This window comes from Epinephelus fuscoguttatus, linkage group LG6 (genome assembly GCF_011397635.1).
Source record: "Epinephelus fuscoguttatus linkage group LG6, E.fuscoguttatus.final_Chr_v1".
Lineage (NCBI taxonomy): Eukaryota > Metazoa > Chordata > Actinopteri > Perciformes > Serranidae > Epinephelus > Epinephelus fuscoguttatus.
The window spans coordinates 33,170,540-33,185,395 of record NC_064757.1 but is presented as its reverse complement, the minus strand read 5'-3'; the positions used below and the strand labels follow the sequence as shown (position 1 = coordinate 33,185,395).

At 40.7% G+C, this 14,856-nt stretch overlaps 1 protein-coding gene across 1 annotated transcript; it reads right to left on the bottom strand.

Moving 5' to 3' along the window:
• Window positions 1-5,911: 5,911 nt before the first annotated feature.
• On the bottom strand, window positions 5,912-14,652 carry areg (amphiregulin). Its single transcript, XM_049579043.1, has 6 exons — window positions 14,500-14,652; window positions 13,562-13,738; window positions 12,362-12,584; window positions 12,016-12,186; window positions 9,972-10,085; window positions 5,912-6,229 (listed from the first exon to the last, which is right to left on the bottom strand). The coding sequence occupies exons 1-5, from the start codon at window positions 14,534-14,536 to the stop codon at window positions 9,992-9,994; spliced, it is 702 nt and encodes a 233-aa protein (XP_049435000.1). The 5' UTR covers window positions 14,537-14,652; the 3' UTR covers window positions 5,912-6,229; window positions 9,972-9,991.
• Window positions 14,653-14,856: the final 204 nt, after the last annotated feature.

The window sequence follows — 14,856 nt, the reverse complement described above, 5'->3', positions numbered from 1 at the left end:
TGAGACAAAACTGACAACATAGCTGTACATCTGTGGTTTCCAACCCTTAACTCTGGGATCCCTGAAGAGGTAAAATGGCCCATTAATTCACAAGTTGGGACAAGGAAGCAAAGGTTAGAGGAAAGTCTGAAAAGATCAACACAAATTTGTGAAGCAGAAAGATTTTCTTTATAAATTTCCTATCCTGTTCATGACTTCAGAACCTTTCAGGTTTATCTTGTGGGCCTTTGTGGGAGTCCCACATGTGTAAAACATTGCTCTACATATCATGATTTTGGAGAAAATTTTGGCTAGTAATCAGTCAAAAAAATCAACTTAAGAAGGTCTTTATAATATTCAGAGCATATCTATGACTCAGAGGTTTTCTAAAAGTGGAGGTGGCTGAGTCAGTGGCTAGCTAGATTTTCCGTGAAGCGCTGGCCACTTGATTTCGGCGGCCATGTTAAATGATTGAGCAGTAACAGGAGGTTTTTGGTTTTTTTTTAGCAAATGTTGTTTCCACCTCTATTAATGGTTTGAATATTGTGTACAGTTCTTTTAACCTCAAATAAAAGCAGGACTATAGCTCTTTCCATCATTATTACATCTCTTAAGATCAAAACCAGTCCTATTTTGTTTCATACACCATTTCTTGTCAAACATTAGGGATGTCCCAATCACATTTTTTTTGCATCCGATCCAATACAGAGTCTTTTATTTTGAAGCTGAGTCCAATACCGAGTCCGATCCGATACTTTGCAAAGCATTAAGAAAGAAACAAAAAAGAATGCATCCAAGTTGTCCCATAAGGTTTGTTTATCTTGGCTGTGATCTTTTTGGCTTTATCATGGTCCTGGGGAAATTTCTATTTCCTTTTCAAAGCCTCTGCCAATGTCAATTGGTTCTGTGGCTTTTTACTTGCTGCCTCGAACTCGGCATGCTATGATGAATGTTTCCTTTGCAGATGGCATATCAAATTGGTTGTGTTGAAATGAACTCTGTCTTTTCCCCCTCGCAAACCGCTAGACTTGCACATTTTACAAGTGGCTGTTGTACTGCCTTCGCCTTCCAATGTATAAAAGTTCGATATTGCTGACATTTTGCTACCGTTACTAGCTGCCCATCTGCCTGCCAAACGTAAATACACTCATTTATGGCAGGCCCTGTCATATGAGATGAGCGTGTTAACGTTGGGCAGGCGGGGGAGTGACGTACAGACAGATAACTTGTTGTTTTGGCATGGACAGCCAGCATGCTAATGGCAGCGAAAATGTCAGCAGTTTGGAAGTATTATACATTCAGGGTTCCTATGTAAGTATGGAAAGTATGGAAAAGTATGGAAATAAATTTGATCAATTTCCAGATATTAAAAAATAGAATAATTAGGTATTTCCAAAAATAATTTAATCAATCCGGATCATGTTTTATGCCGGGCCAAGCACAGTTTGTGTGAGAGCAAACGTCTCAGAAAACATACCGCCCCTTTTACCTGATTGACAAGTGGTATGTCCAGTCCGCTGCCCCATGACCCTCCTCCAGCCCCCCAGGTATCAAGCTTCACTCCAACACTGCACCTTCGACAAGAAGACGAGTTTCACGTGGTTCACAATGGGTAGATGCAAGTTTTTGGAGGGATGGCTTGACAATACCGTATATAAATACTGGTTGGCCAAGGATTCCCAATTCACACACAGAGCTAGATGCAAGCTTTGTGTGAAATCGTTTGACATCGCCAACATGGGGGAGAAGGAAAAACCACCGACCTCTCGTTACTGCATCGCTTGCACCCAGAGTCCCAACCTTTTTGCCTCAGCCCAGACATTGAACTTACCTGAGTTTTTATTTGCATGCCATTATGGTACTTGGCTACAATCGCCTGTTAACAATAATGAAATATGATGTGGAATATGATACACTGATATATTTACTCAGATGTCGCATATTCTGATAAAATGTCAAGAAGTCTGGAAATTAGGGTATGGAAAAGTATGGAATTTTGAAATTCCAAATGTGTAGGAACCCTGTACATTGGAAAGCAGAGGCAACAATGAACAACATAGATGAAAAACCTGGCCATTTTTGTTGTTTTGATTCCTCTGATCTTTTATTACAGATTCCGATTTTGTAAAAATAACGTCATCGGCGCCAATACCCGATCCAAGGATCATCAGGACGTGATGAGAGGGACATCCCTCTCAAACATCTTACTTACTTTCTGCCTATAGTCTGAGTGATAAATGAAGAAAAATACACATGTACTTGGAAGCCTACTTCTCTTCAGAACTGGGTGGGATTCATGCTTATTAGTCCTCATTACATGATACTAAATTAAAAAAGGAACAAAGAGTTTGTCATGCTCAGTGAGGCTTTGACATGCTAACACGTCTTACTGTAGCATGTAAGCAATGTGACATGTACTAAACAGCACTAAAAACAATTTACAGCTGAGGTTGATGGCAATGTTATAAGTTTGGCTGGTATTTGTAAAACGAAAAATTAAAAATTTTAACTAATAATGCTGCCAGAGGAAAGTTATCACTTTATCCTGAGGAGACCGTGACTCTTGATTCCAAATTTCCTGATAATTCACTCAAAATCACAAATGTGAGCCTCATGGACGCACTACGGGAAAAGTCAGGAGATCACCAAGGTCCGTAGGATTCATCCTCTGAGGACCATGAACAAGTGTTGAAGGTTTCACAGCAAACCATCCAATAGTTGTTGAGATATTTTAGTCTGGAACAAAGTAGTGGGCCGACTGACTGTGCCATCCGTAAAGCACGCTGCTGCTGCGTGACAACCTGTGTTATCTTGCTGAAATAGAATTGTGTGTGTGTGTGTGTGTGTGGGACGTCACAACTAGAAAAAATACTTACCTTGGCAGCTAACCTGCTCTCTTGTGAGGGTGAAGAAAAAAATGTTACCACACCCAGGAAATTCCAGCATGTCCTTTATTTGAGCTCTAAGTGAATTATCACTGACCAACCATCTGCCCGTTTGTTTACTCTGTTTCCATGGTCACCAACAAAGGCTCACGGGCCCACCTCGGTGCCACCGAAACTATCAAAGCTCACCACACCCTTATTAGCGGATTTTGTCGAATGCATGAATGCACGGCTGTTTATGAATGTTTTTGGTGTGTTTAAAAAGCCATTTCTGCCATGGAGATCACACACACACACACACACACACACACACACACACACACACAAGAGTAAATGTTTACCTGGGCTTGCATCACCTGTGTGTGTTGGATGAGCTGCCCACCTTGCCTCACCTTTCCCTCACTTACTCATGACGTGATGACACACACACACACACACACACACACACACACACACACACACACACTCATTGAGTGAAATCTTGTTTTATAAAGGTGACTGGAAACTGTTTTATCCTGGCAGGTGAGTCAGAGTCAAAATTTTTTAAGAGCTAGTCTGACATTTTGGAAAATACACTCAAAGTTTTGGCATAGCTGGTTAGCTTAGCTTAGCATAAAGACCGGACACAGGGAGAAACATCTAACCTGGCTCTGACAGATGTTCACAAAATCCACCTACCAGCACCTCTTAAGGTCACTTATCAATCAATTATATCTCATACAAAAACTAAAGTGTAACTGGGCAATGCTTTTTGATTGGTTTCACACTATTCCACTGATTCATAGTTGGCGGTAGTGTGCCAAAATATGCTGCAATACAAAAGCAAAATCAGTGAAGAAGATGACAGCAAGTAAGTAAACATGGACGTGAACAATTCTACATTTTAAATACTTTAAAATCATCTTCTCAAATGTTTTAAGAGGAAGGACATGCAATCAAATGTTTTTTTAAGAACTGTTTAACACACAATGTGTTTTGGTAAGTTACATACAATAAATTAACATATCCTCATAGAAAGGTTTGTATATGAGATCCTATGAAAATGTACACACAACAGTTAGTATGATATCCTGAGAATTAGCACCCCACGAATGACGTGAATGTCCACTCATGTTATTAACATAAAGTTTCAGAGGTTAGGTTTAGGAAAAGAAATATGCTGAGGACGTACCTTAAATGACTCAAAGTTGATACGGTTCTGAACATGCATCTCCAGGAACATCTGTGTTTTTGGGACCCATCCACCACCCCAACCTGCCTCCTTACAAAACCACTTGGATGGCTTCCCTGTTTACTTCCGTCAGCGCATTGGTCATATGATTGTAACCTTAGGTGCATTTCTTTTCGTATTAAAATATACGAACAGCATAAATGTATACATAACATTTGGTTGATTACAGAAAAAATAACTCCACAGTGCAGCTCTAAATTCTAAAGGTGTGAAATGTTTGCAGATTTGAAGCCAGGACCTGAACTGATCGGAGTTTGGAGATGATGTGGAGCTGATGGATTTGAAGGCTACAATGTTCATTTTTGTCATTTCATCCAAATTCAAATGCTAGAATTATATCTATATCTCTTGGGCCCTGTCTACATGTACGCAGATATTTTTAAAAACTGATATTTTTCCCCCTCCTTTTTAAAAAATTCTGTCCCAATGACCTCATTAAAACTCATGCAGTGAAATGATATCCAAACCCTTATTACAGTGGTTGCCAGCTGGTGGGTCATGGTCCAAAAGTGGGTTGCGTTTCCATTCTGAATGGACCGCAAGTGACTTTACATGTGTCAAGTTTGTAAAAAAAACACACTTTATTTTGGAGTACAGTGAATTTCCCGCACAGAGTTTTCATTTTGAAGTGCTGTTTCTTGCTGTGGAGTGACTGACTAATGGACAGTTACTTGACAGAGACAGCAAAGTAGCTCAACGACATGGCCAAACGCATGACTAAGGAGAAATCTGGATCCCGTGGCTGGACCAGTTGGGGACCACTGCTTTATTAGACACTAATTGCAATCGGAAAGTTCCCAAGGATACCACAGATGTCACCAAAATTTGAGGAAACATGTCAAATAATGCACAAGACATCTAGACAGACATCTTATACAATCTACAAACTACTACTTTGAAATTTGCATATACATACATACGTCACTGCGATAAGTGTATGCCTGTTTGTCCACTGGTGATTTAATAATGTATGTAAATCATAAACTTGACTTTAATGAGACCTGCTAGCTATTTTGGGGATGAATATTTCTCTACTTACAACTCTCACACAGCTCCAATAATAGAGTCAAGTCATACTTCAAACTGCAGAGACATTAAAGAGCAGGCAGAAGTTTGTTTGGATAGCAACTCTCTTCTTTGAAGGTCAGCGTTAAGCTTGAAATCCAGTTATCTTCTTTTATGGCATTTTCTCTCTTTGTGCTGTGCATTAACAAGCCTGTGTCTCCCTGCGTTTAAGTGCTGCCCTCTTTGTGTCTATTCTATACCTCTTTTGTCCTGAACCTTCTAATCATGATCAAGCCTTCTGTTTGTATTTGTGTTGGGAGACATCTTACAAGTTACCTGGGCATTCCCAAAATAGCTCAGAGCCATTGCACCTGTGTGAAAGCATGTCATCTACCTATTCACAAAGCTTTGGACGTCACTCCACTGCTGAAAACACTGCAGTGCCATGGCACCACAGTGGTTGGTGTAATGACAGTGTAGAGTTTAAGAATATGCATTTTCTTCTTTAAGAATAAGATGATTTATTTTGCAGGAGTCAAACGTGGAGACAACATAAATTCTGCTTGTCACACACACACACACACACATAAAAAGACCTTCCAGCTTCTCATTCTTTTGTGTTGCTCTCCTGATTCTCTGAATTCCTGGCTGATGTCACACAGAGCCTCCCTCAGGGTTATTCTCGTCTGCTCAATCTGTGTTTGGCTAAAAGGCCGAAGTGTTTGTGTGAGCAGGCCACAGAGGTATGGGGTGCATCCACCGATGGGAATGTAAACACAAAACCCGTGCATAAATAAATAACTCTTGCACGTAACACTGAGACACTTTATTGGTGATCAAATTCCATCCCTTTTCCAGAGTGAGATGAAGAGCGTTTCTCTGACCTATAACAACAGCAGTGCAATAAATAAAACCAAACCGCACATATTTTGCACATAACAGACATCATAACAAGTCCAACATACAAACATTCATACAGTTGTTAGCAATAAATAATCACACTAAATAAATTACATTCTAACAAATTCTTGACGGTGTGTTTTAGACACAGCATCTAATGAAGCAGTCTACTGCCTTCTCAGGTCCTCAGACTCCTCTGGTCTGCTTCGTCTTCCAATTGTGCAGCTGGCTGAGGAGAGATGGAGAGAAATTATAAGTCAATAAATACATTAACACAGAAACAACATGTATTTTATGTAGAGGCAAAACTATTTTCTATCAACATTGCTATTAAAAACAGCTTAAAGGACAGTGGCACATCCAGAAATTTTTCGAAGTCCAGATGGGGCAAGGAAAATCTTGGGTAAGCACCAGTGGTGGCCCCAGGAGGGGGCCAGGGGGGCCATGGCCACCCTGATACAATTGCTTAACTCTCATATTGACATAGTTTTCAACTAGTTGAAACTTTTCAACTAGTTTTGTGAACTAGTCTACTACAACAGTGTTATAGAAATCCTGAAATTCAGTTGTGACTTTTGGTTCTGGGACACCACCCCAAGATTTTCAGTGGCTCCATCTGGCCTCCCTGATAAACCACCCCACCACTAGGTGGCACCAAAACCAAAAGTCAGAACATGAATTACAGGAATTCAATTATGCTGTTGTAATATATAGTCTGGTTGAAATCTACAGGAATATGAGAGGTTTTGTAGTTCACAGTCAGTGTTACTCATTATCTGATACGCAGATAATTAGCATAGACTAATACCATACAGTTAACATTTTGAGTTCCACAACAACCTTTTCCTTGAAAAGACAAATATACAGCTTAAATTTAAAGGAGTATATTTATTGTAAGGAACACAACTGGCAACAAATCTTTGCAAGTTAAAAATTAAAGCCTCCAGTTATATTTGATTTTTTTTTTCTGTTTTTGAGGGGGGACAGTGGGCCACTCCCAGCCACCCCTTAGCAGTGCCACTGCTACACAGTTATGTTACAGTGCCAATCATTTAGGCCAGTGGTTCCCAACAGATGGGTTGCAGTCAAAAAGTGGGTCATGGGTCCATTCTGAATGTGTCAAGTTCATAAAAAGCACACTTAATTTTGGAGTACAGTGATTTCCCGGCACCAAGCTTTTCTTTCCACGTATTTCCTTCTGTAGAGTGAGTGACTAATGGACAATTACTGAACAAGGACAGCTAACTACCTCAACAACATGGCCAAAAGCAAGTCTGATGCTGAATAAATTAAACTGTGTGGACCTTGAACTAATGACTAAGGAGAAATCTGGACCCCGTGGCTGGACCAGTTGGGAACTACTGGTTTAGGCTATATATGTGGATTTAGTCTGTATATTTTTTGGTTGCCACCTCAAAGATGGTCAGGACTAAGTAAAATCACTTATACAGATAGTTTTTAAAGCCACTAAACACAGATTCTTTTTGTGATTGTTGCACCTTAAAAGCAATTTTATTGGAATAAATTTGTGTTTGTAGAAAAATCCACAGTTTACAGACAAACTTCCTCAATCATCTTAGACCTACAGTACTCGCTGCAGATGAACATTACCATTTGGCAGTGTGTACTTTTAGCTCCAAATAAATAACCTGGTGGTTGCTGCAATATCATTGATTTCCCATGTCTTAGCAATTGATTTTGGTGAGTACAGTCTTATCAAAACTGATAGATATGATAGCTAAAGTCATATTTATTACATTTATCAAACTATTCAGTTCTGCAAACCACTCTGCATAATGAATCTACTCAGTAAGTGAGACTGTAACCTGCGGCGCTGCATTCTAGAGCCAACAATTTAAAAGTTAAAAGAAAAGGTTTTACAGTTACAGTTACAGTATGGAGTGTAAATGCTACACGGGTTTCAGCTCTTCAGTCTGTACTGTATGTGTGAGACAGGCTTGATGTTCTCAGGGTGCACACTGAGTGACGTGCAGCCTCGAGGAGAATGCTGCACGGCCGCATTGTTTGTCTCCAGGATAAAGTTTCTATGTGAACACGTGAGGTCTGCGTGTGTGCGTGTGTGTTGCTCAGTGAGCTCCGACCTCATGTAAGCAGAGCAATTAAGGTGTTACATCAGGGTCATCGCGTGTAGAGTCAGTGTGTCAGTGTGCTGTTATTGTTTGGACACACGGGTGAATGTGATCAAGTGTGTGGCTTTTCTTTACGCTGGTATGCAGTGCAGAGATGGGACAGGCCGAGACACCCCCCAGGCTAATCCAGACTAATTCCTTTAGCGGGGATTCCTCTGTGCGTGATGCAACTCGCTGTGTTCAATAACAACAACAGGCGTACGGGCTTTTCTGTCACTCTCTCAGCCCACTCCTTCCTGTTTGGCTTAAGGCTCACGTGAGTAGAGGCCTGACACCGCCCTCTGAGGACTTAAGCAAGACTTTTTTGAAGAAATACATCACCAAAATATACACCACTGGAAATACAGGTGCGCCTGATTGCATGTCCTTCTCACAGCATCACCATATTGTTTGCACAAGCAGCACTAACGCAGCATCACCATGACTTGGTTTTCATCTGGTCCCAGCAGTGCTGCAGGGATGGAGTTTAGGTGTAGGCCAGCCTGAGAGTGAACTTCGCCCTGGCTCCCTTGACAAAAAGTCAACGGGATTTTTCCATTGGATTTAGGATTACGCAGAAAATCAGCTCTGTGGCAAGCAAAGATTATGACACTTACACGTTTGTTCAGGCAGATAACCTCCACAAAATGAACACCACTTTTATGATTTTTGAAGCTTAAATGTAATCGCCAGAGGTAAAAACTATACTAGACTGTATTTTTAACAGGTGTTTATGCATTTATTCATTTAGCAGAGTTTTGTTTTATAGACATGTCTAATAATTGTTTTGCGACCTTGCTTGAACCCAAGCATTTGCGATACTTTGATAAATTATGGTTGATCACCGTCACACAGTTACCTGATATATCTTATCACCAGTTATCATCAGGCTAAGAGCAGTCTGTAAATAACTAACTTGCTAATGGCCGACTGTTTGATCTACAGGCAGAGATTTAATTGGAGGCAACAGTCTGATGCTGTTATTGTAGTAGAACAACTGAGTTGCTGGTAGAAAATGTTGGCATTGTACGTTTCTGCATACCACGAATATGCTACATTTGCATGTTTTATACATATCATATCAAATCAACGTGTCTACAGTGATGTACTGTATGAGCTGACTTTGTTGTTGTGAGGTGGAGGGGACGGTAGATGGTGTGTCACTTTGGCAAGATGGCTGCCAAGGAGCAGACTAAAGCAGAACACTGTTCAAGACAAACAAACAAACAAAATAAAGAATGTGTTTAAGGGAGTCGTTTCTGTCAGCGAGGATAGTACCACGAAAAGCCATTGTTTCTTACGGAGACATTGCTGCTTTTCCTACTGACACTGCAGCACTAACACTGGTATTGTAAGGCAAAATGTGATCTTTTCCTAACCATAATCAAGCAGATTTTGTGCCTAAACCTAACCACAAGTTAACCACAGCATTGTTGAAACAGATTTCCAATGTATCTGTTGCATAATGACAAATGTAGCAGAAACGTGGCAGAAACGTAAAATGCCAATGTTATTTTCTGGCAGTTGGGTTGAGTAGTTAGCTTGTTGGCCAGACATGCTAATATTTGCAGCTTACGTTAGAGCAGACAAATACACTGTTTAAATACTCCGTTACTCTTGTATTTTTGGTTTTGGAGATGGTGAAAAAGGGGAATCACCATCCAAACACTATTTTAACACGAGAAATCCAAAGCTTGACAGCTTTACGGTTGCTAGGCTCGCAAACTGTCAATCAAAGTTTTCATGTTGTTGGTGCTGAGATGTTTATGAATGGAAAACCATTAGAGTTTAGTGGATTTGATGCATAACTCAGTATGAATTAAGGACCTCAGTGACACCTACCTCATCGTAACTCGACGCCCTCACACCACAACGTCCCCGATGGGTTTCTGTAGCTTCTCCTGCTCCGTCCCAGTTCCCAGGTAGGATGCCAAGAAATTTTTATGTGATCTGTAACTACAAAAGACATTCAATATGAGTATAAAAGCCAAGTAGGCTATAATTCTCATGATTATCATATGATCTCAGTAAAAGTTGTTTTGAAAGGCAGAAGTGCAGAGCCAGTTGCACAGCTTTGATCCTGTCTAGACAAAAAATGAAATTCAAGGCGTGTTCTTATTATTTTATGGCAGTAATTTCTATGGATTGCACCTTATGAAGGGCGACGATCATTAAAATTCTTACATGATTTTCTCTGGAGGGAGTTTCGCTCTCACAGTAACAAGTTCTGTTTTCTCTTTACCTCTCCCTCTTAAGTACTTCAGCTGCTTGTGACTGTAAAGAAGCGGACTATTGACTTTGTCCCAGATTCCAACAATAGCTGTTATTTGGTTACACATTGATAAGGAACTGTGATTATTCAGTAGATGACTTGTCATACCATTACGGAAAGCAACAGATGGCAGTTTAAAATAAAGAGTGAGTAACACATACGTTTGTCGACGTGACACAATTTACGGTGAAATGAAAAGTCGACAATAAAAGTAAGAATGAGACATGAAAGCTGTGGAAGTCATCGAGTCCAGCCTGTGAAGGTGGTGAGCAATAGCTGTATGGTGTGGGTGTGTTCGGGTGTGTTAATGTGCTTTTGATGTGTCAGTGTGTTCGAATGCCAAGAAGTGTTTATGGGCAGGATGTGCAGACTGTAATGTGTGTAATGTTGAGATCCGCAGGGGTGTGGGTGGTTGCTCTTGTGCATTTTTGCTTAAAGCTTCCAGTTTTAAAGAATAAAATAGAAGAGAGGGGCTTTATTACTGAACTACTGGCATCAGGTCTTATCTCTTTATATCTCCAGCTATTGTGAAAAATGATACCAAAGCAGGAGAGAAAAGCAGGTCACACCGATAACCAGTATCTTGTGATCTGGTGTAGATGGTGTTGTGAGTAAAAAAATTTGAACATCCACACTGCACATAGCATGCAAACCAGTCCTTGTGTTCATGGTGCTTTATACAAAAAAAAAATAGATGAGACAGCCAAAACCGTTTCTTGACAAAATTTAAGGCAAAGTGACTTCTGTATGTTTTCATGCCAATTTCAGAGCTTTAGGCAAGGTTTTTCTTTGCTTTTTTTTTTGTCTTTTTTTGTGTTTGTTTGTGTGCTTTGTTGCCTTTTCATGACAGGATAATTGTAAAGCGTCAAAGGGGGAGAGAGAAAGGGGACAGCATGCAGCAAGGGGCCATGGGGTGGAATTGAATCTGCGGCTGCTGCAGCAAGGACCCTGTTTTGCACAGTTTACAGTCAAGTTTTGCCGATTTTTTAGGATAATATTTTGAATATTGGTTATTTTGGTCAGGATAACTGAGACATGAAATTCTAAAATGCTTCCATACCTAATACAGAAACCCTCAAAATATGACTTAAAATGAAGTGGGAAAGTTAAGTGGAAGTGTAAAATAAGTAACACATTTTAAATTATTTGATTTACTGATGGTGGTTGAAGGAAAAGTACGATCTTGGTATGTGTTTGTGTGTGTTTTTTGTTTTGTTTTTGTTTTTTACAAATGATTATTAAACAATATAATTTATTGATGTATTCAGTTATATTTTGACTTGTCTAACAACCTTTCACTACATTTCATCAGTTTCATTCTGAAATTTTTCCCCTTATCTTCCCGCTTTATCTAAAGTAACTGGCAAAACTCCCATGTGTACACTATGCTTATCAGTGCCACCTTTGTTAGCCTAGGCTGGGTTTAGACTTCCACTGAGGTTCACATGAATCAACATCTTTGCACCTGTGATTGAGGAGTTTGTACCAATTCAATCACATGATCCCTCACTGGCTTCCTATCTACAGACACCGATGTTTCTTCTGAGAGCCAGCGGATGATTCCCCTGCATTACAAGCCTCAAGTGCAGAGCTGCGAGCCAGTGGCATACTTACTGAGCGCAGGTCATGAGCAGGATGGCGGTGCAGCTGATGACCGACAGGACCACGGCGATGATCACTAAGACCGTCTGCACCAGCTCGGTGTTGTTGATCTGATCGGACTTGGTTTTAATGGTCCCCAGAGTTTGGATCCCACAGCGCTCCCCATCGTAACCCTTCATGCATCTGCAGAGGGAAGAGTTAACATAACAATGTGAGGTTATGAGGTTCAAAGAGGTTTAAACTTGGTGCACACATAAATGTATATATTTGCTTTTAGGATGGATTTCATTTTGCACTACCCATGGAGTTCATAATCACATGCATACAAACAAACAAAGGGAAGTGATGCTTGACTCACATGCACACTGGCTCCTGAAGGCCCTCTATGAACTTGCAGTAACCATGGATGCAGTAGGTCAGGTGGGTGGAGGTGCAGGGATCCTCTGTGGTGCTGAGAGTCGACGTGTCAGTGAAGAAAGTGTGTGCAGGGTTGAGAGGAGTCGTGCTTTTGCTCCTGTGCCTGTTCTTCCTCTTGCCTTTGCCCTTTCTTTTCTTCTTCTCATCTTTACCGGGATGTAACTCTGTAGGAGGAGAAACCGGTGGTGAAACTGTAGCTGAGGTTTCGTTTTTGTTTAAACTTAAAGGAGTTTCTGGGCCGAATGTTCGGATCATTTTACAAGATGAATATTCAGGCATTACTAGAGTCTTCCATGCACTCTCAAAACTAACAACCTTGGATGTTATCAGTCTTTACTTTTGTGACAGTGAAACAAAATTTACAAAAGATTTATGAGTCAAGAAAAAAGTTACATGACCAACAAAGCCATCCTGAAAACTGTATCTATCATTGACTGAATTTAAAGTCTGTTTATGGGGAAAACATTTTTTTCTGCACTTCTTTAAAGATTTTTTTTCAGTCTTACATCCTCATCCATGGAGTTGCCATGTTACACCAACATGTTTCTACAGTGGCCCAGAATGGACAAACTAAATACTGGCTCTAAATAGGGCCAGTCATGTTTTCAGGTCAGCTACCGTAGTTAGCAGCCCCTCACTGACGAGCAGCGTCGGAAAAACTAATTTTCTTTAACGTGAAAGTGCTTTAGTCAGTGTTTTTAATGGTTTAAATCACAGGTCCATTTGTTTTGGAGAGGAAGAGACCTCCACGGCGAATGCGGCAACCGGTAAAAACTTCCTGAACAATTAACGCTAAAGGATTTCCAACTAGGAGAAGTTGCAATCTGTAATCCTCACTGCAACATTCTACTGAATCCCCTGGATGGACACTGGACCTTTAAGAATCTTTTCTTGTACAAGTTTTTTTATTTTGTACTTTTCTAAAAGAATGTCTTGACAACTTTCGCCAAACTGGTCGCATTATGCAGAAGGTACAGATTATCGTCAGCCAATTTTGTTTCTTCATTTCTCTGTTGCACTCAGAAACATAACACTTAAGATTTAGCTATTCTATAAACAGTGTCATACAAGCTTCAACCCAAAATAATCGGCATTTCAAGGGAAATAAAGAACCTCAAAGTCAAGAAGAAAAGACTCATACCTAATATGTTGATATTTTCAGTGTCTCCTCCTGAAACATCCTCGTCTACTTCCAGCTCGTCATCGTCACTCAGCGAACTCGGGAGGCCCTCCCCGGAGGCCGGACCCCCGGTCACTCCGGCTAGTTCACCGGAGAACGTGGCCTCAGATCCCTGAGCACCTAGAGCACCGGAGACTACTGTAAAACACACAGATAAAGAGAATAATGCATGAGATCAAATGGCAATGATAAGCAGTAAAAAGCAATTAGGGTCAAAGTTTAAGTCATGTGATGCAGTTTAATGTGGGTTCATATGTCTACGCCCAGTACGTAGGAGCATGAAGGAGCATGTTCTCTCAAACCAAGACTTGAACCTGTCGCAATGAAGAGATAAAATCAATTAAGCCTATCCAGAACGTTCATTTTTCTTCTTTAAAAGACAGAAATAGACATTTATTCTTCTTCTGTGGTGACCTGGAACTTAAGGTTGCCTAGTTACTTGCTATAAGCATTGTATTATATAATCTTGGCCCATTTACAGCTGACTCATCCATTCATCTTAAAATATTGGTAGCTTTTAAATTAGACACTCTATCCACACTGAAACCAGTACAACCAGTCCACATCCAGGACGGCACTGTACTTGAACACATCGTTCACACCAATCAAGAACAATGATGAATCAGGCTCAATCAAAGGCTAATTAAGTATCTGAAGTATGTTGACCTTTTCACAGAGAGCCACACTTGTGACACAAATTATTCTCCCTAAAATGCCTGAATATTTCTCTCCTGCCTGACAAGTCCTCACTCGCAGAGATATTTCTTCCTTCCTTCCTTCACCCCCCCCCCCCCCTCTCCCTGTTCTCATACCTTTTTACATTTTTCTCCATTTCTTTGATTCACCCTCTCTGCACACACACACACACACACACACACAGAAAACAAGTCCAGACTTACCAAAGCACAGGAGACAGGTGAGGACGAGAGGGTTCATATCCCAGGAAGAGTGTTGTGTGTATGACGGTCCTGCGCTAATCTGTGTGTGCAAGTGTGTGTTGGAGTGTGTGTTTCTCCCCTGCTGATAGAGAATGTGCTTTGCTCTCTTTACCTCCGCTGGGTGCAGCTTTTATAGAACAACGCCTGCCTCTCAACTCCAAGGAGAGGGTGTGTGTGTGTGTGTGTGTGTGTGTGTGTGTGTGTGCACGTGCGTGTCCGTCTCAGAAAAAGCAAGAGGCTCATGTAATCAAGCTGTGTGTGTTTTGTGTGTGTGTCTAATGATTAATCTGCCCCAGGCAACACATTTTGCACCTCATG